Below are 27963 nucleotides of genomic sequence, written 5' to 3'. Positions count from 1 at the left end.
CACACACTGAAGTTGTTTGGTTCTTCGATAAATAAAACAGGTGAAGATAAGATGGGCACAAGTTTACTTGACAGAGGTACTGTGCTTTGTGTGTTGGAGGATGAAAATATGGAGTGATCCATCGGCTAAGTGTTTTATCACTATGCTGAAACTCAGATTGCTGACAGCACACGTTTTCTCACAGTACTGTTTATGCCCTAAGATCCTAGAGGCAGCTGTTTCTTAGAACACTGCATCTAGGAATGACTGTTAGGCAGCAGATAGCACTTTCAAAAGGTATACCTTGTTTTCCTTGGTGGAGTACCTAACTCTGCTCCTCTGTTCTTCTTTAGAGGAATTGTAGATATTTGTAAAACCCAGCTATAGCTGGCCTCAGTGAACTTTTGGTTGTATGTTCAAATCTAGAGCAAATTAGATTTGAAACAATCTGAAACCATTCACTTTACACACATTTATTGATATTGAATTCCTTTTGTTTGCGGAGAATAGGTACAAAGTGCCTGGGCAACCTAAAGATAAGACCTAGACTCAGTAACAACTTTCACAGTGCTTTGCAAAATATCTACAAGCACCTTCTCAGTTGGTTCTCAGAACAAGCCAGTGAGACAAGGCAGTTCTGTCCTCAGTTAACAGATTTGCTGAAATACAAAAGAAACCAAACGACTTGCTCTAAACCTTACCTAAACCCTTATATAAGGGCAGACCTGGGGATAGAAGTTAGGTCTTCTGACTCCTATTTGTGGTGGTTCTCTAGAGCTTATTACTGGGCTTTGCATTTCAAAAGTAAAATGTGTGTCTCTTTGACAGACTCTATATCAATAAGAGCTGAAACTCTGGAGCCAGACTGCCTTATTTCCATCTTGCCTCAGACTACCTTATTTCTATCTTGCCTCTGCCTTTAATAGAAGTGGTCTAGTTACTTAACCTTTTGGTGCCTCAGTTGTCCCATATTTAAGTGCAGATACAAGAGTACCCACTTCATAGGGTCATGCAGGATTAACTGGATTAGTATAGGTAAGATACTTAAGCACTATTTAAGAATTAGCTATCATTGTATTTCTGTAAGGATTGATTATTTTCTTGCTTTTAAATTAGATAAGATGAAAGTATTTTCTATTTTTTTTGAAAGTCAATTTAGATACCATGTTTGAAGTTAGTGACCAAATATGAAAGGATGCATATAGGAAGTAATCTTATAACCTTTGTATGTTAAACATTTCCATTTTTTGCCTTAGTTGCCAAATTTTATAGACAGTTACAGAAACTTTTATTTGCCCTCATAGTACATGCCTTTTTTTCTTTTCACGTCCCTCATTCTTCCTTTCAGTTTTTTTTCCAGCTTAATTGAGATAAAATTGACATATAACATTATGTAAGTTTAAGGTATACATTGCTTTGATTTGACACAGTTATATATTGCAAAGTGATTACCATCATAGCATTAGTTAACACCATCGTTACGTAATTACTATTTTTTTTGTGTGTGGTGAGAATATTTAAGATCTACTCCTTTATCAACTTTTAAGTCAGTAATATAATATTATTAACTGTAATCACTATGCTGTAAATTAGATCCCCAGAACTTAATCATCTTGTAACTGGAAGTTTGTACCCTCTGACCAACATCTCCCTTTCTCCCACACTCCTGAGACCCTGGTAACCACCATTCTGGTCTCTGCTTCTGTATGTTCAGTTCTTTTATTTCCACATTTAAGTGATAACCCTACAGTGTTCGTCTTTCTCTGTCTGATTTAGTGCACATAGTGTAACACCTTCAAGGTTTGTTTTTATTCTGATTTTTCACATACCTTTCATACAAATCGTGTTACATCATCTTTGGACAGAAGCAAGTATAATAAAAGAGTATGGTGACTTTATATATTCCATTTTTAAGGAATAATGCATAGAGATGTTATCACTGGGTAATAATTTTGTCGTATTTGTTTTTAAGCCTTTTCAGTATTTTAAATTTCAGCTTTATTGAATAGACTATTGAACTCAAATTACATTTTTGGTCATTAGTAGCATCTCTCTTAGGGATATTTGAAGAAAAGTGTTGACTCAAGATTCAAAATAGAAAAACTAACTTTGGTAATGTTAGCTGTCTCACGTGCGAAGGCTGGGATCACAGGATCATGTAAGGACATTAACACATCTGCCAGTGCTTGGGGCCCAGCATGTACCTGGGTCTTTGTTTCATTCCCACTGTAAATGTCATAACTATTTTTTTTTTCTTAATTTTTTCCCTTGCAAGGCGTGCAATGGAATTGAGTTTTGCCCTGGTAAATGGGAATAATATCCGTGGCATGATGAAGGAATTACTTTATTTTCTGGATTCATGTGAGCCGGAATTTAAAGCAGACTGTGCATCTGGAATCTTTCTTGCTGCAGAAAAGTAAGATTTAATTTTTACTTTTATCAATAAAAGATGCGTGGAACTTTTAAGAGCATCTTCAAAACATGGGGGGTTGTTGTAAACATGTTTAAAATACATTTCAAGTTTCCAAACAGAAATTAGCTTTGAGGCCATTATAACCAGCATTTAAGTATGCTAAGAACGAAAAATTTCCGCATTTAGAAAATCTCCTGTTTCTTTTCTTTAACCTTTCATCTATGATGACCCTTTTAATGAACAGTATAGAAAAATTACAGCATCTGAGTTGTGGTTCTGTGTAAAACTTTTAGGAACAACTACCTCAAGATTTTGGTAGTATAATTATTTCTCCACTTTCCACTGTGAATTTAAGGGAACAAGTCCCTAGGTCTGGTGTTGCCTGGGTTTGGGAACAACCTCCTTTTTTTCTTCTCTATCCTCTCCTGATTTGTTTATGATTTGTTTTCTGAGAAACTAGAAACAGAGTCCCATTTTTCAGCAACTCCTAGTGCAGTATCATGTGAAATGTCTGAGTTTGACTGTGTGCCATTTCATCACCCTTTGAAATCTGTACTGCTGCTAGGTTTGAAAGCAAAATGTCTCTAAATATAATCACTTAACCAGTGAACTTAAAAAGACTTTAGGCAGGATTTCTGTAAGTCACTGAGCACAGTATAATTTACAGGTTCCAGTTTTTTCACCTGGTGCCATTATTTTCTTAGGTATGCACCTTCCAAACGGTGGCATATAGACACAATTATGCGTGTCCTGACAACGGTAAGTAGCTTTTTAAAGTCAACATATACTAAGTGCTGGTTGTGCTGGTTTTGCAGACAGAACTCTTGTTTTCACAAAACTTGCATTTCTAGTGGGGGAGATAGGAAATTCATGGGGAAATAACGTATTATACTGTTGGACAGGGGAAAATGATGTGCAAAACACGAAAGCAGCATGAGGGACTATGACGATGGCCAGGCAGGATGGAGTATGGGGCAGTGGGCCAAGTATTTCAAGTGGGGCATTCAGGGCAGGTCACTCAGCGGAGGTCACATTTGAGCAGAGACCTCAGTGGACTGACGAGCCATGCAAAGATTTGGGGAATGAGTATGCTAATCTGAAGGAACAGCAAGTGTTGCAAAGACCTTAGTTAGCAACAAGCCTGGCCTGCTTAGAGAACATGCAGGCAAGTGAAGCCAGAGAATGGTGGCATTGATGCAGGGGCAAGATTATCTAGGGCCTCAGAGAAGTTTGGGCTTTATTTTTAATAAGATCGGAAGCCATTGGAAGGTTTTGAATGAGTAAATTTATTCTGGATTTAAACTTACAGTTTTATAAGGTATTCTTTCATTGGTACACTTCCAGAATTTTGGAACTTTTCTGTTTATCTTTCAATTAATAGAGATTAAATATTTTAAGAGTAAAATTGATAGTGTAGTGGCGTATAAAGAAAATAACTTTCTATGTCTAATTATGTCACCAAAAGTAGATACCATAATGGAAAACGTTCACAAATTAGACCATATTAACATTTAAAACTTGTATAGCAAAGGGGAAGAAATCTGCTAAGTTAAAAGACAAGTGACAACTAGGGGAAACTCATTATAATACGTAACAGCATAGTAATATTTTTAATTTATAAATAATTTACAATTAATAGGAAAAATCAGATACTCTAATGGAAAAATTGGCATTTGAATAAATTCACAAAAGAAGAACTAGCTAGTTAACATTGAAAAATACTCTTGCTAGTAGAGAAATAGTAAGTGAGGGTTATCCCTTTTCACTTATATTTTTTAATCTAATTTCTGGTATTAGGTAGAAAATAGAGAAACAGGTAGTACTCTTTATGTGGGTGTAAAATGGTGCCATCTTTCTAGTACAGGATGGTAACATGTAGCAAAAGTCTTAATTTTTACCTTTTTAATACATTAATTCAATTTTTAGGACTTTATCTTGGAAAAGTAAAAGAACAAGTGTCCAAAAAATATATAAAGGTGTTTATCCCAATTTCATTTATATAATGGGAAAACTGGAAACAAGTCTCCAAATGGCCTTTGGTTTCAGTAAATTATGAAACACCTGTAGGTGGAAATGATGCCATTATAATTATGCAATGTGTATATACATATATATATTGCTGTGGCGTTCTGTCTGTGACATACCGGTTTTCTAGTTTACCTATAATTTAATTTTGTAAAAGATTAAAAGTTAAAAAATGTATTTAGTAGTGGGGAAATAGCATACCTCACAAAAACTGTGAGACAGGACACATTTTTTTTCTTTTTTCTTTTTTCTTTTTTTTTTAGTTTTTATAAGGCTCAAAAGAAGGGAAGAAATAGAGCTCCTGAATTCAGAATCTTTTAAAATGCTCCTATTTTTAACTTTTTTCTATTGATCTGTGTTCTTTTATTACAATCATCTGATTTTTCTTTAGCCTTTTGATGTACTGGATTATAGTAACTGATTTTTGATTGTTGAACCAGCCTTCCATACCTAGAATAATTCTCACATGATCGTGGTGTATAATTCTTTTCATACATTCTTTTATTTGATTTGCTAATATTTTTAAAGGATTTTTACACCTCATGTTCATGAGAAACACTGGTCAATAGTTTCCTGATGTTTTCTTTGACTCGTGTTGTTCAGTAGTGTATTGTTTAATCTCCGACTATTGAGATTTCTCAGTTATCCTTGTGTTACTGACTTCTAGTTTAATTTTGTATGATTTCTTTTCTTTTAATTTTAAGATATCTTTTATGGCCCAGAATGTAGTCTATCTTGGTGATTGTTCCATGAGAGTTTGAGAAGAATATGTATTCTATGGCTGTTGGATGAAGTAGCCTGTAAATGTCAGTTAGATCGTGTTGATGCTTTCTCTCATTTGAGACATTCTGCTTTCTCCCATAAGAATGTAAATATCTAAGTTGCACCACATATAACCTGCTTTTTAGCTTCCCACCTTTTCTTTTTCACCAATTCCCCAAACTTCTTCCTCTGTCTTTGTATTTCTTCCACCCAAGTATTAACCAGGCCTGGCCCTGCTTAGCTTCCGAGATCAGATGAGATCGGGTGCGTTCAGGGTGGTATGGCCTTAGACTATCTTTGTATTTTTTAACAGGAGTAGGTAGGTAGCTCAATCACCTGGGAATTTTCTATTTTTCTTTTTCTTTTTCATTTGCTTTTCATTTTTCTTTTTTGTTTTTTTCTTCCAAAGTACACATGGTTAAGCCTGGTCTCAGTCATGTAAATCATGTCTGCTTTTCTGTCCAGTCATGGGAGTGGGTTGGTATTAGGCACAGGTTTCACTGTTTTTAAGTCCTGTGCAGCTAGTTGGGTTGTCATATAGCTCTGACAAAGCCAAGATTTAGTTTTCTCATAGGTTAAATACCTTTACTTTGTTTCATGGTTGCAAATAGTATCTCCGATTTTACTAACCAAGAGGACATTAAAGAGACTGAGTTAAAAAATAATAGTGTGGTCTATGACCATGTTACCCTGAACAAGCCCGATCCCATCTGATCTTGGAAGCTAATAAGCAGGGTCGGGCCTGGTTAGTACTTGGTTGGTAGACCACCTAGGAAGACCAGGTGCTGTAGGCATAAAAAATAAAAAAATAAGGGATTGTAAGCTGGCAAGGTCTTTGCAATCTTTGAGGTCAACCAAGGGTTGCCTCACCTAAAAAAAGAAATAGTGTGGATAATTCAGTATAAAATATTTTCCATTCTTGTGACTGTATTTATAAACTCTGTCATAGACAATGTGATATTTTAAATTCAAGTTTTTTAAAAGTTACTATTTACTTATTATCTTATTTAATAGACCCCATTGGAGCTGTTCGAGTACACTCCTCTCACCGTCCTCCAGAATAACATGGCTACAGCTAGCTCATATGATTTTAACATTGGTGTCAGGGAGTTATAGGAAGGGAGAGTTTGTTGTAATTAAGTTCCTAGTTAATGTACTTCTGAAATTTTTGAAATATTTAACTGTTTTGTATAGCAAAGTTCATTCTTGAAATTTTAAAGCTTTATGTTTCTTTTATTTTAAACAAAGAGACTTTATTTTATTTTTTTATAAAATTAAAAAACTTAGAATATTCATTTAAATAAGTAAAACTTAAGTTTGAGCTGCTTATGAAGCTGAGAATTGAAACCAATTTTATCTTTGAAGGTGTTTTGTAATAGTCTTTAAATAGCAACAATAATAGCCAGTATTTGTTATCATTACTGTGTGTTTCTAGGAGTAACTGTCTGCATTTCCTTTTAGGCAGGAAGCTATGTTCGTGACGATGCAGTCCCCAACTTGATCCAGTTAATAACTAATAGTGTGGAGATGCATGCCTATACTGTTCAGCGCTTGTACAAAGCAATTCTTGGTGATTATTCTCAAGTAAGTGCTTCATTTGCCTTTTTTTCCTACTTTAGTGTGGGGAAAATTATACTTTAATTTTTCTGGTATGTTCTTATTACTAACTCTCTAGTTGTGCCTCAGTTTTAACCTTTATGATTGGATGACCTATGATTTGCATTAATCTTTCCAAGGATTGAGATCTTTGACAAACAACAAATGGTGACTTTCTTTTGACAGCAACCTTTGGTACAAGTAGCTGCATGGTGTATAGGTGAATATGGAGATCTTCTCGTATCTGGCCAATGTGAAGAGGAAGAGCCTATTCAGGTACTCCTTGTCACTCTTAGTTAAAGATAGGGAAAAATAATGTTTTTGGTTATAAGAGTGCAGAGTATACTGAGAATTTGAGGTTGATTCCCTGAAAACCTTTTAACCCATTTCCTGTTTGCCCCGAGAATACTCGCCGGTGGCGCCTGTGGCTGCAGCATTTACCCTGAGATAACTAGTGGGTTACAGTCCTAACCTTAACCCCAAAATTTGTCATGAAATATCTTGCTCTTATTATTATTTTCACATCACTCTAGTATATTGATAGTCTTTGGAAATAAATGACATCATTTTTTTAATAGCATTATATTTTTAGTAGTGGTATTTCCATTTACAAAATGTAGTAATTCTCGATCACTGAAAATGTCAAATCCTAGAAAATGTACCATTCCTATGCATGATGTTAAATTAACGCCAGCTGCAAGCTGCACTTTTTTTTTTTAATGGGAAAAGGGTTGAAAGAAGTAATACCATAATTATATTGGGAAACCTGCCCTTTTTTTAGATGGAATTTATTGGGACATTGCGAAACTAAAACCAGCTTAGGATCCACTCCTTACCCCTTCTATCTGAATTATATTGTTTCTTTTACCCTCTGGCTGATTTAAACAAGAAGAAACTAGGCATGTAGCCATGTTTTCATCTGCTTATGAAAGGACTGGCTTTAGGAGAATTTGTGGCAACAGTACTTGAACTCTGTGTAACTTTCTTTTCTTCGTCTGCTTCTGCCTCTTGAAGCTATAATGTGCCTCTCAGCCGCCAGTGATATTTTCCACTTTTTTGTGCCTCCCTCCTACCTGCTTCTGGTTAATAAATCAGCTTGGACAGTTATCCTGGCTAAGCACAGATTGTGTTAGAAGCTTGGTAATGATGGGAGGATTGTCTTTCTGGTGGCATCCTGTGACTTGATATCAGATTTAGAGATTTCCTGTTAAAGTTCATTATATGCTGGGGGGTTTTTTCTTCCCAGGTAACAGAAGACGAAGTGTTGGATATTTTAGAAAGTGTCCTAATCTCTAATATGTCCACTTCTGTGACACGAGGTTATGCCCTCACTGCCATTATGAAGCTTTCTACTCGATTCACCTGTACTGTAAAGTGAGTATGGAGAAAAAGTAGGGTGAACAGGTTGTTTAGTAATTTAAAATTTTTATTATGGAAAATTTCAAGCAAAGGCAAAAGCAGAGGGAATAGTAAAATGAAATGCATATACCTTTTACTCCACAATAACAACCATCATTTCGTGGTTAATCCTTATTTCATCTGTACTTTGCTCCCTCTCATCCCCCCACTCTACCTTTGAGTATTTTGAATGTAAAAAGTTACTTTTTAAAAACCATATTTCTAATGCCGTTTTTTTTTTTCTTTTTAAAGTTATTTCCCCATATAATGGTTCTGGTTATAATATCTTGAGATGTCTGAATAAGAAGGAAATAGTGAGGGCTTTGGTGTTTAAATCTTTAAATTTTGCTGTTTACTATTTTGAATAAAAGTCCATTCTTGGATTAGTTCCCAGCCAAGCATAATAAGGCAAACTTAGTTCTCTTAGACTTTCTGCTTTACTTTTTAGTGTAAGGCCTTGTGAAAAATTATATTTTTGACTTTAAGTTGTAACTAAAAGAATTTAGTATCAGGCGATGGCCCTTTGTTGATAAAACTCTGATGCTATGCCCCTATTGTTGATAAAAGCTTATTTTAAAGTTATTACAGAGAATATGAACAGTATAAGTTTCTTTTTTAGCAAATTAATAATTGATACATTTGTCTAGTAAATTTTAAGGTATGGGTTATTTAACGGACAAAAAGCTAGCATTACAAGTAAAATAGTTGTAATGGTGGATGGTGGTGTCGAGGTATATGTTAGATGAATGAAGATAAAAGGAAAGGTGTTTTGTTTTTGAAAGACTGTGCAAATTTTGAAAAGGTGTATTTCAAAATTTTAACCAGATAACTCTGGTTTAAACATTATTCTGTCTGCTTGTTTTTGAACTTTTTTGGGGGAGTATTTGAATTCTTTTGTCATTTTATCCCAAAGCCGAATTAAGAAAGTCGTTTCCATCTATGGAAGCAGCATTGATGTGGAACTCCAGCAGAGAGCTGTAGAATATAATGCACTTTTTAAGAAATATGACCATATGAGGTAAGTGAAAGAAACTAAGCTATGCATGTTTCTCCTAACATCCCAAACAAATTGTCATGATAAATCTATAAAGGAGGCTCATTCTTTGTGCTTTATTAACTGGACTTAGCCCTATTTAGTTCTAATTGCTTGACTGCTTCTGTTTTGTTCATCTTCTATTCTGCCTCACCTCTAAATAAATAAGTTAACTGTGATCTTTCATTGCCCTTCTCACCTTTCTTTTGGTGTGGAAAGTTTGCTTCCTTTTCCATTTTATTTGGTTAAGAAGTAGCAGTTGTAGTTTTTCAAGAGAATCTCATTCAAATATTTTTACTATTAACATTTTGTTGCATGACATTTTTTTTCCCCTTCTTCTGTTATGCAGTGTCTTCTTAATTGCATACCTATTGATTTCCCTTTCTTCATTCCAATTCCTCTACCACTGAGAAATCCTGGTCTCTTGGGATTTGGATGGACAGTTTTGTCCATTCAAGGTGTCTTGCCTGCTCTTTATCCATCCAGGAATTTAGGTCATGTATTCTGGTAATCCATCTTCCATTTCAGTGTGTGTGTTGGGGGTGCAGTGTGGAGAGGGGAGATGGCTCTTCGTGTTTGTCTCCAGTATGGTTACAGCAATTGTTTTGGGTAGGGAACCTAGGTTAACTGCCTAGACTTTAACCACTTCAGATTCTTCCAGGTCAGCCCTGCTTGAGAGAATGCCTGTCATGGAAAAAGTGACCACAAATGGCCCCACCGAGATTGTGCAGACAAATGGAGAGACAGAACCAGCTCCGCTAGAGACCAAACCACCACCCTCTGGGCCACAGCCTACCAGCCAGGTAGCTTTTCACTTACTTATCTGGGGACCTTGATGATCTTATAGTTCTTTATAAGTCATCTCTTAGTTCATTCCCTTCAGTGTTCCTGGATTGATTGATGGTTCTCTTTCTTATTTTTAAGTGTTGAAAGAGCTTCGCATTAAATGTAGATTAGGCAAATGACTGATAAATCGAGATATTATTTTCTTATTTAGGCCAATGATTTATTGGATTTGTTGGGAGGAAATGACATAACACCTGTTATTCCAACTGCACCTACAAGCAAACCAGCTTCTGCTGGTGGAGAACTTCTTGATTTGCTGGGAGACATCAACCTTACAGGTGAGCCATACTGGAGTTATTTAATTTTTATACAGGGATAAAGGCCTTGAGGAAAAATTATGCTGAACATAGACTTCCTAGCACTTGAATCAATTGAAGATGAGAGTGGCTAAGTGAGAAGCAAGACTAGACTCTTCACATCTGGGATATAAGCCGCCATACTAATGTTCTAGAGATTAGGGGTTTCTTAAAGTCCAGTTTTTAATTTGGAGAGAATAAAGTACTCATAGTCTTTTGACTCTCCATTTCAGGCTAGAAAAGAAATATATTCAGAGTCACCTCTGCTATTAGTGAGTATCCCAAGACATCACTTACTCTAGGTTTGTTTTTAATCATGTTTAGTATTTAAGAGCTGTGGTCATTTGTGGAGAATGGAGAGCTAGTAACTTACTATTTTCCTCCCTTCCACGCTCCCTCCCTTTCTCCCTGTTATTGAAGCAATGGAAAGAGAAAAATCATCCATAATTGTAATATTCAAACATAACCTTCATTTGTATTTTTCCTTTGTTTATGTAGATGTTTGTAATCAATGCGTTCAGTAATATTATGAACTCCTGAGTCCAAGAGTATCATCGAGGCGTATAATTTCTATCAAGTGACTTCTTTAAAAGTTTAATGGACAGCTATAATATACATGACCTCAAGTAAAAAACAGCCATAGGATAAAGATGTTGGATGGTCATCTAGACTATCACAGTTTAGATGACTTTTTCCCAACATAGCAGCCTCCCAGAGCTTATGGTTTATATCTGTGTCTTAACAGAATCTCAGAATCCTATTTCTTATATATTTTTGAGTCATTGACAGATAGTCAATTTCAAATCCTTAGATGCCAAATCTATACTGGATATAAGGAAAGGTAATAACAATCCCATAGTTAAAATGTCTTATAGACGATATGCATTATTTATTAACATATTAGCATTTCCATGTTAGTGTGTAGTCTTCACAATTATAATTTAAATGGTTGTCTAATATTTCATCAAGAAGTTTGTACTGTTATTTATTTGATTTTTTATTATTGGGAATTTTATTTGTTTCCAGATTTTTCTTATAAAATGCCTTAACAAATACCATCATTACACCAATTTTGGATTACTTTCTTTGGTTATGTTATTTAGTCTTTCTGAATCTGTTTAAAATAAGGGGAATAAATAATTACCTCAGAGGGTATTTGTGAAGAACGGTGATTTATTCAGTGGATGCATGAGTTATAGTAGGTACCTGGTCAATGTTATTTACATTATCCTCAATATATATAGCCACCAGTTTCACTGTATAGTCATAAGTATTATACAGTATCATTTTTAACAGCCCTAACAGGTGAAAGATTAGCCCTGTTATTTTGTTAATTTGAATTTTTTCAATCACAAGGGAATATTTTATATACACCCACTTATTTGCATTATATAAATTTCATTTTCCTTTTGTGTCCCTGACTTGTTTATCATAGGGTCTTAATATATTTTTTTTTCTTTTTTGTTTTCCCAGTGTTATACGAAAAGTGAAATAGTAAAATGTTAAAGAGCCTAGATTTTACTTATTCCTAATGTGTTTTAAACATGTTTTCCCATTTTCTTTACCATTTTTAAGGTAAAAGATTTCAAGTTCTAGATTCTTTAAACCATCATTACTATCTTATCCTAATGCACAATAATTCAAATCAGTGGAAATTAGTAAATAAATTTAGTGTGTGTGCTTTTAGAAGAATTGGAGCAGTGAGTTTCTATTGTTTCCCCAAACTACCTATTGTACCTTTACTGGAGAAAAAAGCTAAAATTTAAGGGACTTAGGGACCCATATGTTACCTGTATATGTTGGGTAGCCTCTGATTTTTCATGGGAACACATTTCTAAAATTGTTTTGAAAATGGGAATTGTGAGAAAATTACTATATTAGATTTATAAAATCTAGGAGAACCATGTCAATATTTCTTTGTGTACGTCATTGATAATCAGCTTAACTGCATATTCTGCAGTATCACATTTTTTTAGCTTTTTGTGTTTTGCTTAGCCATCTGTATTTCTGTCTTTCTTGCTAATTTTTAGTATTTTATGTTTTCCTCCATGTGTACTTGGGTATTTTTTTAAAAAAGATTTTTAAGCCTTTATTTTTTATTTTTAATGCTTTTTAAAATGGTATATTTTTAGTTAATTTCCTCAGTAAGTTTGAAATCTATTTAAATGTAAAATGCATTTTCTTTATTTTGCTGAATTTTCTTATGCGTCTTCGAATCCTGATTTCTCTTAGTTCATGGTCATGTTCTATCACTTACCTTCTGTGGCATGATCCTCAGCTTGTTCTTATTTGGAAGGATCAATTAAAAATGGTAATAGGGTGATATCTTTCCCCCACACCATCCTGCCCTTCGCAGGGAGGGAGGGAGTGTGTGTGTGTGTGTGTGTGTGCGTGTGTGTTAATTTTATGCAGTATTTACCAGTTATAAACTTCTATAAATTTGATCTACTTAGCTCGTAAAATAAAATATTATGAAAGTTGACATTTCCTTTGTAGTTCCCTTTCATTTCCTTCTCTTTTGATGCAACAGGGAACTACTGTTTGTCCTAAAGCAGTGTTTAGCTTTGGTATTTACTGTGTCTGTGTATTTCTTGATAATAGTGTGTGGTATTGTTTTGCTAGTTTTTATCTTTTTAGAAATGGTATTCAACTGGATGTGTTCATTTGCACCTTGCTTTTTTTGCTAAACATAGTATTTATGAGAATAACCATGAATAATTTATGTTATGTATACAGTTGACCCTTGAACAACAGGGGTTTGAACTGCATAGGTCTACTTATATGTGGATTATTTTTTTCAGTTGGCCTGTGCAGTTCAGTTGACCCTTGCAGTTCAAACCTGAGTTGTTCAAAGATCAACTTCTCTGTTGCGAATCCTTGTATGTGGAGGTCAGACTACTATACATGATTTTTGACCACACAAGAGGTTGACGCTCCTAACCCACACGTTGGTCAGGGTTCAACTGTATTTTTAGTTTATTCACAGTTCTACTGTTGTACATGTATAGTATTTTATTTTGTCGGTGTACCATAATTTACTTATCCATTATCTTGTTTCTAGTATTTCTCTGTTAGAAACTACCATGCTATGCATACTTTGTTCATATCTTCCTGTGTGCATATGTAAGAATTACCCATAAGCATTCCTGAGCAAGGCAGTGGTCCTCAAATGGGGGAATTTTGCCCACCAGGGCTTGGCAGTGTCTGGAGATATTTTTGGTTGTTAAACTGGAGGATGCTACTGTCATTTAATGGGCAGAAACCTGGGGTGCTGCTGAACACCCTACAGTGTACAAGACAGCCCCCCACAAAGAATCATCTAGCCTAAAATTTCATTAGTTTTGAGGTTGAGGAACTTTAGTTTAGGTGTATATTCATGATCAATTCTACAATTACTAAATTGTTCTCTGGTTGGGTTGTACCAGTTTGTGTCCCTATGTCAAGAGATTAGAAGTCCCCATTGCTTCATATTCTTACCAGTATTTGGTGTTATCAGACATGGAAATTTTTCATATCTAATGGATATGAAGTATCTCAATGTGGTTTTAAATTCCATTTCCCTCATTACTCTAAGATTGAGCATCTCTTTTCATAAGATACCCTTTTCATGCAGGTTCCCTTTTTTGGCAATGGCTTGTTCATATCTCTTAGCACTTTTAAATAAGGTTATCACTTTTTCTTATTGATTTGTAGGAAGATATTTATTGTTCCAGGTACTCATCCATTTGTTACTTTATAGCAAACATTTTCTCTTACCTGTGCGGTCTATTTTTTTAATAATAATTTTTAATGACTAGACATTATTCATTTTAAAGTATTTGAATTTTAAGTTCTTTACATTTATGTTTTGTACTTTTTACATCTTGTTTAAGGAATTCTTCCCTTAACCTGAGATCATAATAATTTTCTCCTTATTTCCTGGATGAGCTTTGTCATGCTGGCTAAGAATGACTTCATGTTGGATGTTTCCTTTAGGTGCTCCAGCTGCTGCTCCTGCCCCTGCCTCGGTCCCACAGATATCCCAGCCCCCCTTCTTGTTGGATGGGCTTTCATCACAGCCTCTCTTCAATGACATTGCTACAGGTACAATTGAGTAATTATCAATCGTTATCATAAATAGAGCAATGAGAGTTTTTAAAGACATCAAAGAATAATTTTGTAAGCATTAGGCCGACTATAATTAGGGCAATCTTCTCGTACTTTCCTAGGCATCCCCTCTATCACCGCATACAGTAAGAATGGCCTGAAGATAGAATTCACCTTTGAACGGTCAAACACCAACCCCAGTGTCACAGTGATTACGATACAGGCCTCCAACAGCACAGAACTGGACATGACAGACTTCGTTTTCCAGGCTGCAGTACCAAAGGTATTACAATGTTGTCTTTGCTTTCTTCCTTTGAATAAGATTGACATTTTTAATGTGTTTGGTAAAAGATACATTTTAATGTTTAGAGATTAAACTAAATTTTCAAATTTAATCCAAACTAATAATAATGTACTATGGTTCATTGAAGCATGTCACTTTTAGTAAGTACTTTTTGCTTGGTCATAAATATTCTTACAGTTAGTATTGTAGGATAAAGAAAGGACATTCTAATAGTAGTGAGAGCAAGATTCTGTCAGGTAGGTGGTCTGTTAATGTCCAGGGGATTGAGGATAGATTGGGCTAATACAGTGGTAGCGACCTAAAGAAACACAAACTCTAACATGGAATTAAAGTTAAGATGAGGGATTTTATCTATTTGGTATTATTTCTACAGAATTAAAAATTCTCATTTCTTAATAAAGAAGAGAGACATTTCTCCATCATTAACATCTAGTTTACTATTGATATACTTATTGCTTGCTTTCATACATTGAAGTTTTCTTTATATTGAACCTAAGTTTAAGGAACGTTTGTGTTCATTTTGGAATAATGAACTTTTGAATAAAGAAAAATTTAGAATGAGGAGTGGGCAGAATTTTCTGTAAAAGATAAGATAGGATTTTAGGTTATATGGTCTCTGTTGCATTTAGTTAGTTCTGCTGTTATAGTGCAAAAAACAGCCACAGACAGTATATAATTGGAGGAGTGTGGCTCTGTTCCAATGAAGTGTTATTTACAAAATAGGTGTCAGTTCATTCTTGGCCATGGGCCACAGTTTTGCCAACCCTTGGTTTAGACTAAGCTAATCTAATTTTTGCAGAGACATATGAAGTACGACATTCAGACCACACATTTTTGGAAATTTAAGACTTTTTGTTTGCGGTTACTGCTGACTTTGCAGTCTTCTTTCATTTCTTAAGAGCCTGAATAATGTAGATATTTTAGAAGCGGTAGAGTGAAGTAGTTTCAATACTAATTGTATGACGTTAAGCAAGTTACTTATGTGCCTCAGATTCTTCACTTGCAAAGAGGAGTGGTATTAAGGATATCCACTTCAGGAAGAATGAGTTTTATGTCCCAGGTACTGCTCTTAAGCACTTTTGGTGTGTTCAGTGCTCAGTAAATGTTAGGTTTTATACTTGTTACTTTAGGCTGCTGTTATAGCAGCACATCATCGCTGCCTTTAGAACACTGCTTTATTCTTTTTTTTTTTTAATTTTATTAGTTTCAAATATACAATACATTGATTAGACATTCATGTAGTTTATAAATGATCTCCGTAATTGCTCTTTGCCTTACAATGCTGTTTACAATGCCTATTTGTATAACATGATGTATCTTTAACTTTAGAATGTAGATTCTATGATTTACTTTTTATTATTTCTGAAATCGAAGTGCATTTTAAAATTGTTGCCGTGTAATAGTTTAATTGGCAGCCTGTTTTCTTTTTCAGTGATATATAAAATAATGATGTGAATTATAATTGATTTAATCTTACATTGAATGAAATAAATATAAACAAATGAATACTATTTTAGCTTACATAATTTATCTTGACAGCATCATGAATAAGACCCAAAATAATAAACCTGTGCATTGAGGTCAGATCTCTACTCTTGTGGTTTTTGGCTTTAGAGAAGACTAGATAGATTTCCCTCCCCACCATTCTCTTTTTTCTGTCTCCCCACTTCTCTCTCTCTCTCCCACTTTCTGTCCCACTTTCTCTCTCTTTTCTTCTCTCTACTCTCTCCTTAATATTTTAAAAGACTAATCTTTCAGGAAAGACTTTTAATATCCTAATATGTAGAATAGCTATATACATGCTATATTGTGCTAGCAATATGGTTTATCTGTCTTGCTTATAGCACTTTCATATGTGTTCCCAGTAAACAAACAAAATCCACCAGCACCCAACAGAGTGTGGCGTTTGGTTTTTCCAGGTCTTTTTCTGTATAGGCTAGTTCTGCATGTGTTTTTTTTTTTTCTTAGGGCCTTGTGTCCCCAGTGGAGAGATCACTAACAAGCTGATTCTTTCCAGCCTTTCCTTCACCTCCATCACGTCGGAATAGGCCTTGACACATTCCAGGTTGTGCAGGCTTTAGAAAACAAAAGTTCAAGTCTCTGGATCCCAGCCCGTAGTTAGTTAGTGACTGGTATGCTGGTTTGCTATTTTTAGAAAGCTTTTCTTTTCATTTCTTTTTAGCTTTTTTTTTTTTTTTTTTTTTTTTTTTTTTAGCCACAGGCACCTGTTTTCTACCTGCATAGTTAGTTGATCAGTTACTATTAAGTGAGGTGGCCAGAAAAGGACTGGTCACCTTTTGAAAAATGGTAGGATAAAGTTCTTTCTGCCAGAAAGGGAAGAGTGGTTCACGATCAAAGACCTAACGGTGGGGATTTATAAATGCCATGAAGTGATAGTCCACCCACACACTCTGGATTGCTGCTATCTGGAAGACAAATAGAAAGTAGTAGTAGGTAAAATTTGTTACCAGAACCATCATTTCGGTATCTGACTTTTTTGTTTATTGCCTTATTCTAGGTTTCCTCTTTCTGATGGCTAGTTTTTAAGAGCTGTGACCATTTGTAGAGAATGGAGAGCTATTAACCCTCTGCCATAGTGTTAAGTGTATTACTTTTTCTAAAAAGTGCCCGTTGTTCTCTCCAGACGTTCCAGCTGCAGCTTCTGTCTCCGAGCAGCAGCATTGTCCCAGCATTTAATACGGGCACCATCACACAAGTCATTAAAGTTCTGAACCCACAGAAGGTGAGTAGCACATTTGAAGACAACATCTGAAGAAGGTATATGTAAGCATATTTCCTGAAATAAAATTCTGCTTTGTGTCTCTGGATATTTGGATTCATAATCATTAAGAAATCTGTGAAAATGTCCGGTCTAAACTTGTTCTTTTGTAGATAATAAACAGAGTGCAGGCACATTAAATGACTTAGTGTCGTCTTATTAAAATGCACCTTTAAAAAAGTTCTCTATTTAGAGGCTTCAAGGTCTAGTTTTTTGCTTGGGGACGGGGAAAGCGTAGATCTTTTAATCTTTACACAATTCATAGTATGGGGTAAGAGCATTTGTTGAACAAAATATCCACATTTACTACTGTAATTATTAGGTATCCATAGCAAAAGTGGAGACATAGTAAAAGCAGCCAAATGAAGTTTTAGAAACTGAAATTAAACAATATTTTTATTATATCTTTTCAAAGAAGTAAATCGATTCTCCTCTTAATACTAACCAGTTGACTAGTTCTCAGTTTTTGAAAGTAATTCAGAGAATTTCTTCACTATGAAAGATTTCTAGGAGTGCCTCATAATAACAGTATGATTTCATCCTCTTTAGGTATCTACCTATAGCACAAGCACAAAGTCCTTTGACAATCTGATACATAGACTAAAAATTTTCTTAGTGCATTAGATTTGAAATCTGCCACATAAAGTGAAAAGTGCTTGTAATTGAGTTCTTTTAAAATGACTTTTATCTTTAACTTTTTTTTTCTTTTATGCCTTGGGAATGAAACCAGTTTATGTTCACATTTACCATAGGTTTTTACAGACAAAGCAGCAGTATATCTGAATGTAGAGCATAAGATGAGAATATGTTTACTTCATTTTTCTAGAAAGTTAGGTGCATGGGTTGAATCTTTTTTGAAAAATACTCAGTAAATGTTACCATGAAAATGCTCCCGAGTCGTTCTGTCCTGTTAGTGCAGTTCTGGGATGGAAGCCAGGAATGCGTTCTGAGACACACTGGCTCCTCGGCCAGTAGCTAGATACTAGGTGGTTTTGTTGTTGTTGTTTGCCTTTGTATCATTTTTAAGAGACAGCTTTGCTTTAAAATAATTCGTTTTCTCTAAGATTAAAAGACTGTTTGCGGACTGGACAGATTCTAGAGATTTTACTTCAGTGTATAATTTGCAAATATCTTTTCTTTTCACAGCAACAGCTGCGAATGAGGATCAAGCTCACATATAATCACAAGGGCTCAGCAATGCAAGATCTAGCAGAGGTGAACAACTTTCCCCCGCAGTCCTGGCAATGAAGGTCCGGCACCATTCTCATTCTTATCCCACTCAATCAAAGGAACTCTGGGAAGGAGGTTATGATCGCTGGCAAGTCCCCCCCAACCGTACCACGGGCATGAGGAGCTGAAGAGAACTGTTGAGGAGGATTTTCCTAAAGTTACTGCTGACCTTGAAGCATTGTCAAAGACTAATCTCCTCTCCTCCACTGTTGAGGCCGGCTGCTTCTGGAGGCTACTTTGCACTCTTCCTCCTCTTCTCCTTTTTCCGCACTTCTCCACCCCTCCCGCATTTACAACCAGAATCAACATTCCCCGGGCCCCTGAGGAAGTAAGCAGCTGGTCTGGAGGAGAGGACCGGGATCCATGGCAAGAAAACACTCACTCTGTTTCTGCAGCAAAGAGTTGCCCCTTCTTTCTACTGTGTTTCTCTGTGGACTGGGCAAGGTGGGGTATTTATTCCTCACAAGCTGGGTCACCATCTTCAGGCGCTTTTTACATCTGGCATTGAGAATAGAAATGTAATAATGGACATTAGGGAGCCCTGCCTTTTTCTACCGGTTCCCCCAATGTTTGAAAGAGGCATTAGGCTCCTGGTAGCCTTTTCTGTGCATTGCTGTATACACACAGACACACACATGTATGTATGTTACCAAGAACTGGTCAGACCTTGAGAGGTTATTTGTAAACACTGGACAGATGCAGTTAAAGAGTTTTGTTGAGATTTGGCATGAAGGATATGGTGCTCTATTTGTAATAGAAACTTCCAAGGCTCTTCCAGCTCCCCTTTCTCTCCATTCTTTAGCTGTAGTCATGAATACTTTCCATGATTTTCAAAATCGATTCCCCTTAAAGTGCAAGGTGGACGACTTCTAAAAGTATATATATGCATATATATATATAGTTATTAATTAATGCCCCTATTCCCACCACAAATTTTAAAATTTCTCCTAAGCCCGTAACTTGCCTGTTCAACAATGGTAAGTGTGTGGAAAGAGGAGTTCACTACTTTTAACGATTAGACTCCTTAACGAAAGCACCTTTGCCCATAGGAAGAATGAGTATCAGACTCATCCTAGAGCATATTGGAGTCATCTTCCATTACTCCAAACCTCCCTTTTTATTTCCTGAGCCTGGCTTGGACCTTGGCATTCCATTTGAATTCCTTCTTCTAACTGGAACATTTGTGTTGTATCTGTAACACTGGCACTGAAATAAAGACCACACGGTTAAAGAAATCTTTCCTATATTGTACTTTATGGTGTTGGAAGAACGAAGCCTTGTAGCTTCATTGTCCCCTATGGCAGAAGAAGTCTTATGGACACCATAGGGCAGGAATATCTATTCTTGAATCTGAGAAATTGGTCTCGAGAGAGGCCAATCTCATGAATATCTTCATTAAAGACTCTTCAGGTCTGGAGCTTTTTAAAAACCAGTGAGAGTGCCTAGTGATTTTTAGGAAGGACCCTTGTGTTATCAAACCTTAACACTGAATTTATGGAATGAGGTAGGGTGACTGTCCTGCGGCACGTGTTGAATGTACTATGTACGTTCAGGTGCACAGGTGCCATGTCTGATTTACTAAAGAAGAAAGGAAAAGTCAGGCCATCTTGCTCTTAAAATGTTTGCAATCATTACTGTATTGAGTACAGTATAATAATTACTTTGGCTTCCGTCTTAAACCTGGGTATAAATATCCATCCCCCCCCCCGCCCCCATTTCACCAAGCCTTTACTTAAAATCTTCAGTGTCTTGTCAAATATAGCTCTGTATCAGATGCTAGACTATTCCTAACATTTGACAAACTGAAGTTGAACTAAAGGCTCCAAAGGGAAACTTTCTGGTCTTACTTACTTATAAGAGCAAGATTTGCTGAAACTTACTCCGCTGGGTAAACGGTTAACTGAATCAAGGATAGGATATACCTTGTGCATAGTTTTCAATAAAGTAAGTATGGACTAGTATATATTTTAGACAACTGCTCTGCCTGTGCAATGAAAAATAGCCTTTAAAGGTCTTTGCAGACTGATTTCATTGGATGGATATTTAATACTGTGAAACATGATCGGATTAACACAATATTGGTGGATTTCTTGAATAGAATTTGTCCAACATTCCTCTTTGTGGTAGAGGCTTTCTTTTCTCTCATGTTTATAGCTAACCAGCTCAAGTTTCTTTAGTTGAACTGAGTCGAATCTCAGAAATCTGCTGGAGACCATGCTATAAGATAGTGCTAGCTAATGGAGCTGGAAGGGGTCTGTTCTAGTCACAAAGCATGTCCTTGGGTGATCATAGTTTTAAGGTAGAGTTATATGATCATCCATAGCTTTGTCTAGAAGGAATAAAAATCATGGCCTTAACACAAAGGGTGCTGTGTAGAATATGAAGTGATTTCAGAGAGTTATCTGAGCACCATATTGAAGGACTAGTGGCCAAATAACTGCCTAGGATACTGATGGTTGTGAAGACTGTTTCAAATGATTGGATCTTTGAAAGCTTCAGTGTGCCTTAGTTTCTAGGATCAGAATTAGTTCTCCTCTCACTTGGCCTTGCTGCTAAAAGGAGAAATCTCTTAATTTCTATGAATACTTGCACATTTCAGTAATTTATTTCCCTAGTATAACCATTCGAGGGGGAGCAAATTTGGATAGATGTACAACGTTAGAGCCATTGTGAGGAAAGAGTGATTTCCATGGCTGTTTTAATAACTCTGGGGTGATAAGCAGTGAGCTTGCACACACTTACTTGGATAATTTAACATGCACTTTTACCTCATTTTTCCCCCTCTTCCAGAGTAGTTCGTATCCTTTCCCTCCCTTTCCCCCCGGTAACCCTAAGGGAGAATTCATCTAAGAAATCTCAAAACTGTAGGAAGGGTGCTCTGCCCTGGAAGCTTCTCCCACAATGCTCCGGTGCTGTTACCTTGAGGTGATTTAGACAGTCATGGAATATTTTATGCTGTGTATAATGGTCATCTGTTCATTTTAAAGTTTTTCTCATTTAAAGAAACATTCCTCAATGTAACAATTGAGAGGGGATTCTTTCCTCGTGATAGGTTAAAAATGTGGTTCATACCCCTTCTTTGTCCCATTCAAAAAGAAAATAGACTTAACACTGTCCAGCACTAACGGTTTGAGTATTTTACCTATATAACATGCTTTCCATTTTCATGTTCTTCTAGAAGAGGTTGGAAGATAGGGGATACTATTTTTGAGTTTCAACTTCACTATCTTCTGCATTGGAAAATATTTGGGCCATGAGAACTAGAGGAAAGAGTTTGAATGTGTATATTCTTTTCTAGTGAATGTATTTATCCACACTGTCCTAAACTGAGAGAGCTAGAGAGCAAAAAGTGGAGATTCACAAACTTTGTGGTTGGTAGAGAGACATGTGGTACATGTCTGGGTACTCATGAGCTTGGGGATGGGGAGAATCACTGAAGAGAGAATTGCTCAGAAAGTGCTGAAGTTTAAACTGAAGTTTAAAACACTTTGACCAGCTTTGGCTCAGGAGGGTTGGGCCGTTTTTAGAACTGGAAGTGAATAACTCTTTTTCAAGCAATAGCGGTGAGTGGGTCCCATCTATGGGGTTCTAGGACCTGGAACACTTAAAACAGAAGAAAATGCTGAAGCAGCTTGCACAGTTGCTTCACGAACTTCCACAAGGCCAATTGATTCTGGCGTCAAGATGGAGCATTGGAGTGTGTTTTTGTTTTTGTTTTTGGAACCTGCTGTTGCGCATTGTGTGTTTTGTTCTTGTTTTCTATTTGGGGGCCTCATGGGAAAGAGCTTCTGAACTCTTTCCTCTGTGAACTCCCACTGTGTCCCTGTAAAGTCCCTTTTCTTTCAAAATGTTGTAAGTTACATTTCCATTATGCCCCATCACATCTTCTTTACTGTAAAGATATTAAAAGGCTGTTTCCAAGTGGGATGGCTAATGAAGTTCTAATTATTGCAGACATATTTTTGAGATGTAAAAAAAAAAAATTTAAAATTAAATGATAAGTCTTAGAGGCGAGTGAGGAATAATATGGATGTAAACATTTACATGGGATGCATTAGAATTCTGCTGTGTGTATTGTCTTTTGGTTGAAACAAATTATGAACAGTGACTAATAATAAAAAGTCAATACTCAATGATTTAAAATTTGCTTCCTCGCTTCTTGCAAGTGGATTAGAGAAGACTTGGATGAATTATTCCAGAGCTTTGAGTTAAACTTATTGACCTGTTAATGTTCCTTTTACACAGAATTCGCACCAAGAGAGGAATTTGAACAATTTTTTTAAAAAACCTGTATACAGTGAAAAGTACAATTGGAAATTTTAACTATATGATTATTTCCATGCGTATTTTCTCTGCAAAGGTGAATTCTCACACAAGGCAAAGAAATCATGTCAGGGTAAAGTGTGTGTTAGGGCGATCATACAGTTTTGATTACAAGATTCTATTTGTGAATTGTTCAAGTATATCTTTAACTGGGAAGGGGAAGGCTGGACTAGCCAAAGTGAATCATGTTTTCTTATCTATTTTATATGAACTCTCCCATAGAAGTGAAAGTGGTCTGAAGTTGGAAGCTTTAGGTTTTCTGTTACTCAGATGATCCTTGACAGCTCCTTGATTGGAAGGGGGAAAATGTGATAGTCCCCCAGTTGAGAAGGAGAAGGATGTAGGCCTTGGCAATTATCTAATTTATGCAGAAGGGCCCCTTGGCACTCTTTTGATAAGTGACGTTTCTTTAATCTTATATGTGGCTTAGTGAAAATTCATCCCTGTTTCTAAAATTTAGTTCACACCTTCTACATGTAATGATGAAAATATTAAAACTACAATAGAAAATTGTAGTAATAGATTCTAGACATTTAATACAATGAGTAGTGTTCAGATCTGAACTTCAATCTAGGACTAAATTTTTTTTTTTCATCACATTTAAGAGTCTTCTGTGCAGTTTCCCTAGTTCAATTGTCCCCATATTCAAAAATTATAAAAATGAAGGAAAAACATTCCTTCAAAACTTAAAGCCAGGTAAATACAGCCTGTTTATTTGGAGCTGAAATAAGGAGTATCTAAATCTGCTCAACCTGTGGTAGAATAACAAGGGATTTAGGTCTAAAGACTGCAATACTTGAAGGAGTGGAAAGTGCCTATAAATAAGCCCATGTGGTAAGCTCTTATGGCTTTACCAAAACTGATAGATAAGAATTTCCCTTCTTTAGACATTCTTTCCATTTTGTAGTGAGGATTAGGAAAAGCTCCTGAGAGTGAGTGAGTGTGTGTGTGTCCCCGTCCAGGTGGATAGAGAAGTATGCTCAGCTGCTTATAGGAAGGCTATCAAGAGGAAGGAGTCTAATGACTTGTCTCCTGGCTTGATCCAGTGATTTTTGTAACAATGAACCTGTAGTGAGGGCAGATGGATTTCTGCACACACACACAAAAAAATCCCAGAGGAATTTATTTTTAGGGTTAGTCTCAGCTGCTTACCATTTTCCAGAAATTGTGGTTACATAACCCTTGGCATACATAATGCACATTGCCTTGAACTGGGGAGAACATGAATATGTGACCTTTGAAACAGTATAAAATGTTAATGACAGTACATGATTTTAAAAAACAATCAACTAGTCACAACTTACTGAAGTGGATCTTAAATCATGGAGAACTTCAAAAGGAGCTGTATCAAATTATCCCCTGCAATCTCTGGGCCGGTAGCTTTTTTAAATTTTTCTCCTTTTGAAAGAGGTACTGCTGCTGTTAAAGTAGTAAATGTAGAACTTTAGCATATGCTTGTATTCTGAATTCATGCTTTACCTACTATCCCATTAATTAAAAAAAAAAAAATCATCTACCACTGCTCTTCCCCAGCTTGAACTCAAATGCTGGTCTTGGGACATCATTTCCCTTCAGGTGATCAATCAATAAAGAGCCTCTGCTCATGTGATCTGGAAAAGGTACTATGTAATACATCAAGAAACAGGCTTTTAGAAACAGTAATTCTGAACCACATTTTAATTCTTCCCACTGCCTGTGTGTGTGCACTTGGTCAATTCTACTTCTGTTTCCACATTGTTGACTATCCTTTACAAACCTGTGTTAATACTGGAAGAAGGAAATCCAATTTCTCTGAGTAGCTTCCGTGAAAGTAATTTCAAGGTAGAGGGAAAGCCCAGGAGGTAAGAACTTTTTTTCATCTTACAGTAAAACTCATAGACAAGTAATTTTTAATTCATTAAAAAGAGATAGAAATGATGATTACTTGAGACTGGAATTTTGGTATATACAAAGTAACCCATGTAAAGTGAAGTAGTGACCAAACTTTTACAGAAGAAATAATTTGTACAGGGTCAGAATCTTCACGAGAGTCAAATTAATTGTCTTGGAATTTAAAATATCACCAAATGCATACTTATCATAGTAGAGAGGGCCACAGAACCTGCAATTTAAATATTCTAAACATAGTTACTCTGGACTAGACAAGCTGAAGCAATGAATAATAGGTGATACCGTCTTTACCAATAATTCAAAGCTCAATAAATTTTTTTTTTTTTTTTTGCAAGTTGCTTGAAGATTCATCGACTTCTGTGTAAGGGGAATACATAAAAATCCAGAAGTCTAGTTTTCATAAGAAAATTGGAACAGAATTAACAAGGAGGGTACTCTGAGGAATTGAATCTTAAATTTGAAAATTGACATTTATAATGGCTACTATATGAATCTTTACTGTTAAGCACTTTGCATGTATTCACAAAGCCTTCAGAACTGCTAGGCAAATGTTAATTTCCATTTCACAGCTTAAGAGCCAGTCTTAGATGAAGTAATTTGCACGACGGTATAGATCTAATAAGAGGTAGAACCGAGACTTGTAATCAGGCTTTCTGATTCCAAACTTGGCCCATTGGCTGGCCACAAAACTACCACCAATGCCGGAGCTACAAGAAAACAATGAACTTTTAAAGGTTTTCTGAATTATCCTTGCAAATATAAAATGGCTTACAGACTGTTACTCCTTGAGACAAAGAACCGAATTCTGAATTTTACAAGAGGAGAAAAGGAATTAAAATGTGGCTGGGAGGTGAGCTGACATTTTGTACACGGGGTTGGGTCGAATTTGCTGAAGGTCGTGAATATCCCAAATAAGGAAAGGAAAGGTGAGTACTCTCAACAATTCGTTCAATGGCTTTGCAAGTGAGAGTGACATCAAGCCAGTTTTGAAGTAAGAAAAGAAGAAATGTCTTAGAGAGTTAAGTTACAAGATCCAACCTCTGCGGAGGGCCGCGTCCCGTCACCATTGACACCTACGCGTTGTCCAGCCCATACTTCGGAGGCGGGGTTAGGAGTAAATAACGCTCCCTGCGCCTCAGTCCCCCGAACCAAGGGCTGCGGACAGCGAAGGCCCAGCCCCGCGGCGGCGTCCGACTCCGCCCGCGGGGTCCGCGCCGCCGGCCCGCCAGCATGTGGCTCGCGGAGCCGGCGACGCATCGCGCCCGCAGCTACGCAGGTCCCGCGGGGCTGCGGGAGGGGCGGGGCGCGGGGCGGGGCCGGCGGGGCGCGGGGGGCGGGGCCGCGGGCTGCTCGCGCGCGCCGCCGAGGCTCCGCGCGCTGTCGCGCCGGCCGGGCGTCCCTGTGCAGCTTCTGCCGCCGATGGGGGAGGTGGAGCCGGGGCCCGCGGGCCCGCTGGAGCCCCCGGAGCCGCCCGAAGCGCCCGCGAGTCGCCGCCCGGGCGGGATCCGGGTCCTGAAGGTGAGGCAAGCGGGCGGGCGAGTCGGGGAGGGAGCGAAGCCGGGGAGCGAGCGGCCGCCCCTGCCCCGCGCGGTGACCGGGGCAGCTGGCAGACCCCTGCCCCACGTCAGACAGTCCGCTTGGCTGCTCCGCGGTCCCGCAGCCCCTCTGGGGGCGCCGCGGCCCCCGCCCAGGCCTCAGCGCCTGGCCCCGGCCGAGGCCTCGGCCGCCTGCGTCCCCTCTGCTGCCCATCTCTGGCCGCGAGCCACCCGCCTCGCAGGCCCACGCGTTGGGTCCGGCGTCCACCCGGCCGCCGCCGCCGTCCACCGGCTCGTACGGGACTCGGGGGCCCGCCTCTGTCTTCAGGGCCGCACGCGGGGCCCGGGGGCCGGTCGCTCCTGGCCTGAGAGCCGGGCTGGAAGTACGTAGGGCTTCTTCCTCGGACACCTGAAGACATCACCCCAACGGGAGGATGGCGGCGGCGATTGGCCGGGCGCTGCGGTGTACTCGGGGCTGCGCCGGGTGGAGCGGGGCCGACTCTGCCCTCGGGGCTTACCACCGAAGTTAAGACCTGGCTTCCCGCTCGGAGGCGCCAGCCTGGAAGCACGACCCGCCCCGCCTGGGGAGAATCCCCGGAGGAGCCTAATCTCGGGGAATCACTGGGCGTGTTGCAGAAGGGAGGAGGGGTTGGACAAAAAGGGGCATTCCTGCTAGCGGGAGCGGGCCTAACAATCCAGGGAGACGGTAATGGGGGAGTCGTTATGCAACAGGCAGCTAGCGGGGCCTTTTGGCAGGAATTAGGGGGGAGTAGGAGGAAATGAAAGCAGATGCAGGCAAGTGGGGGGAGTGAGCCTTGAAGGTGATGACAAGAAGTTCAAATGCACAAGAAATGTAGGGTGGGGAGGGGACAGTGAAGATGGTTAAAAAAGCAGGGGTTGTGGAAGACCAACTGAATGGTGTTTCCTACTGGCCTTTAAAATAGTTGGAGTAGGTCAAATATGTAACCTAGGTGTCCTTCCGAAGATGAAGAGGAATCAGCAGGATTTAAAACTTACCAGGGAAAGGAAGAGAAATAAAAATTTAGATTTGATAATGTTTCAAAAAAAATACTTTGCAAAACAATGAAAATACCCGGTGTCAAAAAATACATCAAGTAATAGTTGATAATTGGGATCAAGAGTGAGCACAATATGCTTTTTATTAAGATTTTTAGTAGTACATCACAAAGATGGGAACACTGAAAAATAATAGATTTGAAGCGTGTGGTGAATCTATGAAACAAAATAGAACTCTGTAAAATATAAAACAGTTTTTCTGTCACTACCTTGCAATCGTAATCCGGTGATTTAGAGAAATAACTTTCCATAGTTTATTTCCACTTCTGCATAAACACCTTGTACATATTTGTTATAACTTTTTTAACTATAAGTTGCAAATATAATTACCCAAAGGCCTTTCGATATTTATTTAAAGCCATAAGGTCACAAAAATGTAAATTGTGAATGC

At 37.7% G+C, this 27963-nt stretch overlaps 2 protein-coding genes, 1 non-coding gene and 1 pseudogene across 5 annotated transcripts in view; all 4 read left to right on the top strand.

Annotated features, from left to right (window-relative positions):
• The window catches only part of AP1G1 (adaptor related protein complex 1 subunit gamma 1), a 63780-nt gene extending 40890 nt beyond the window's left edge, over positions 1-22890 (top strand). For all 3 annotated transcript variants that reach the window (XM_016164433.2, XM_016164431.2, XM_036231404.1), the window contains 12 exons: positions 2255-2395; positions 3097-3151; positions 6641-6763; positions 6962-7051; positions 8022-8149; positions 9087-9191; positions 9868-10009; positions 10204-10330; positions 14324-14431; positions 14557-14717; positions 17383-17481; positions 18664-22890. In XM_016164433.2, the coding sequence (XP_016019919.1) occupies positions 2255-2395; positions 3097-3151; positions 6641-6763; positions 6962-7051; positions 8022-8149; positions 9087-9191; positions 9868-10009; positions 10204-10330; positions 14324-14431; positions 14557-14717; positions 17383-17481; positions 18664-18765 (1381 nt within the window). In that variant the 3' untranslated portion in view covers positions 18766-22890. The remainder of the gene's footprint in view (positions 1-2254; positions 2396-3096; positions 3152-6640; positions 6764-6961; positions 7052-8021; positions 8150-9086; positions 9192-9867; positions 10010-10203; positions 10331-14323; positions 14432-14556; positions 14718-17382; positions 17482-18663) is intronic.
• On the top strand, positions 88-173 carry LOC118611558. Its single transcript, XR_004954516.1, has one exon. It is a non-coding gene; the product is annotated as a small nucleolar RNA SNORD71 (small nucleolar RNA).
• On the top strand, positions 5852-5973 carry LOC118611774 (annotated as a pseudogene).
• Positions 22891-26333: 3443 nt separating the features above from the next.
• PHLPP2 (PH domain and leucine rich repeat protein phosphatase 2) overlaps positions 26334-27963 on the top strand; it is a 60686-nt gene continuing 59056 nt past the window's right edge. The window contains exon 1 of the mRNA XM_016164464.2: positions 26334-26478. Within this exon, the coding sequence (XP_016019950.2) occupies positions 26380-26478 (99 nt within the window). The 5' untranslated portion in view covers positions 26334-26379. The remainder of the gene's footprint in view (positions 26479-27963) is intronic.

The sequence above is a fragment of the Rousettus aegyptiacus genome, unplaced genomic scaffold (assembly GCF_014176215.1).
Source record: "Rousettus aegyptiacus isolate mRouAeg1 unplaced genomic scaffold, mRouAeg1.p scaffold_m13_p_14, whole genome shotgun sequence".
In the NCBI taxonomy this organism is placed as follows: Eukaryota; Metazoa; Chordata; class Mammalia; order Chiroptera; family Pteropodidae; genus Rousettus; species Rousettus aegyptiacus.
Note: the sequence above shows the minus strand (reverse complement) of the source record. Positions and strands in the feature narration are given on the sequence as shown.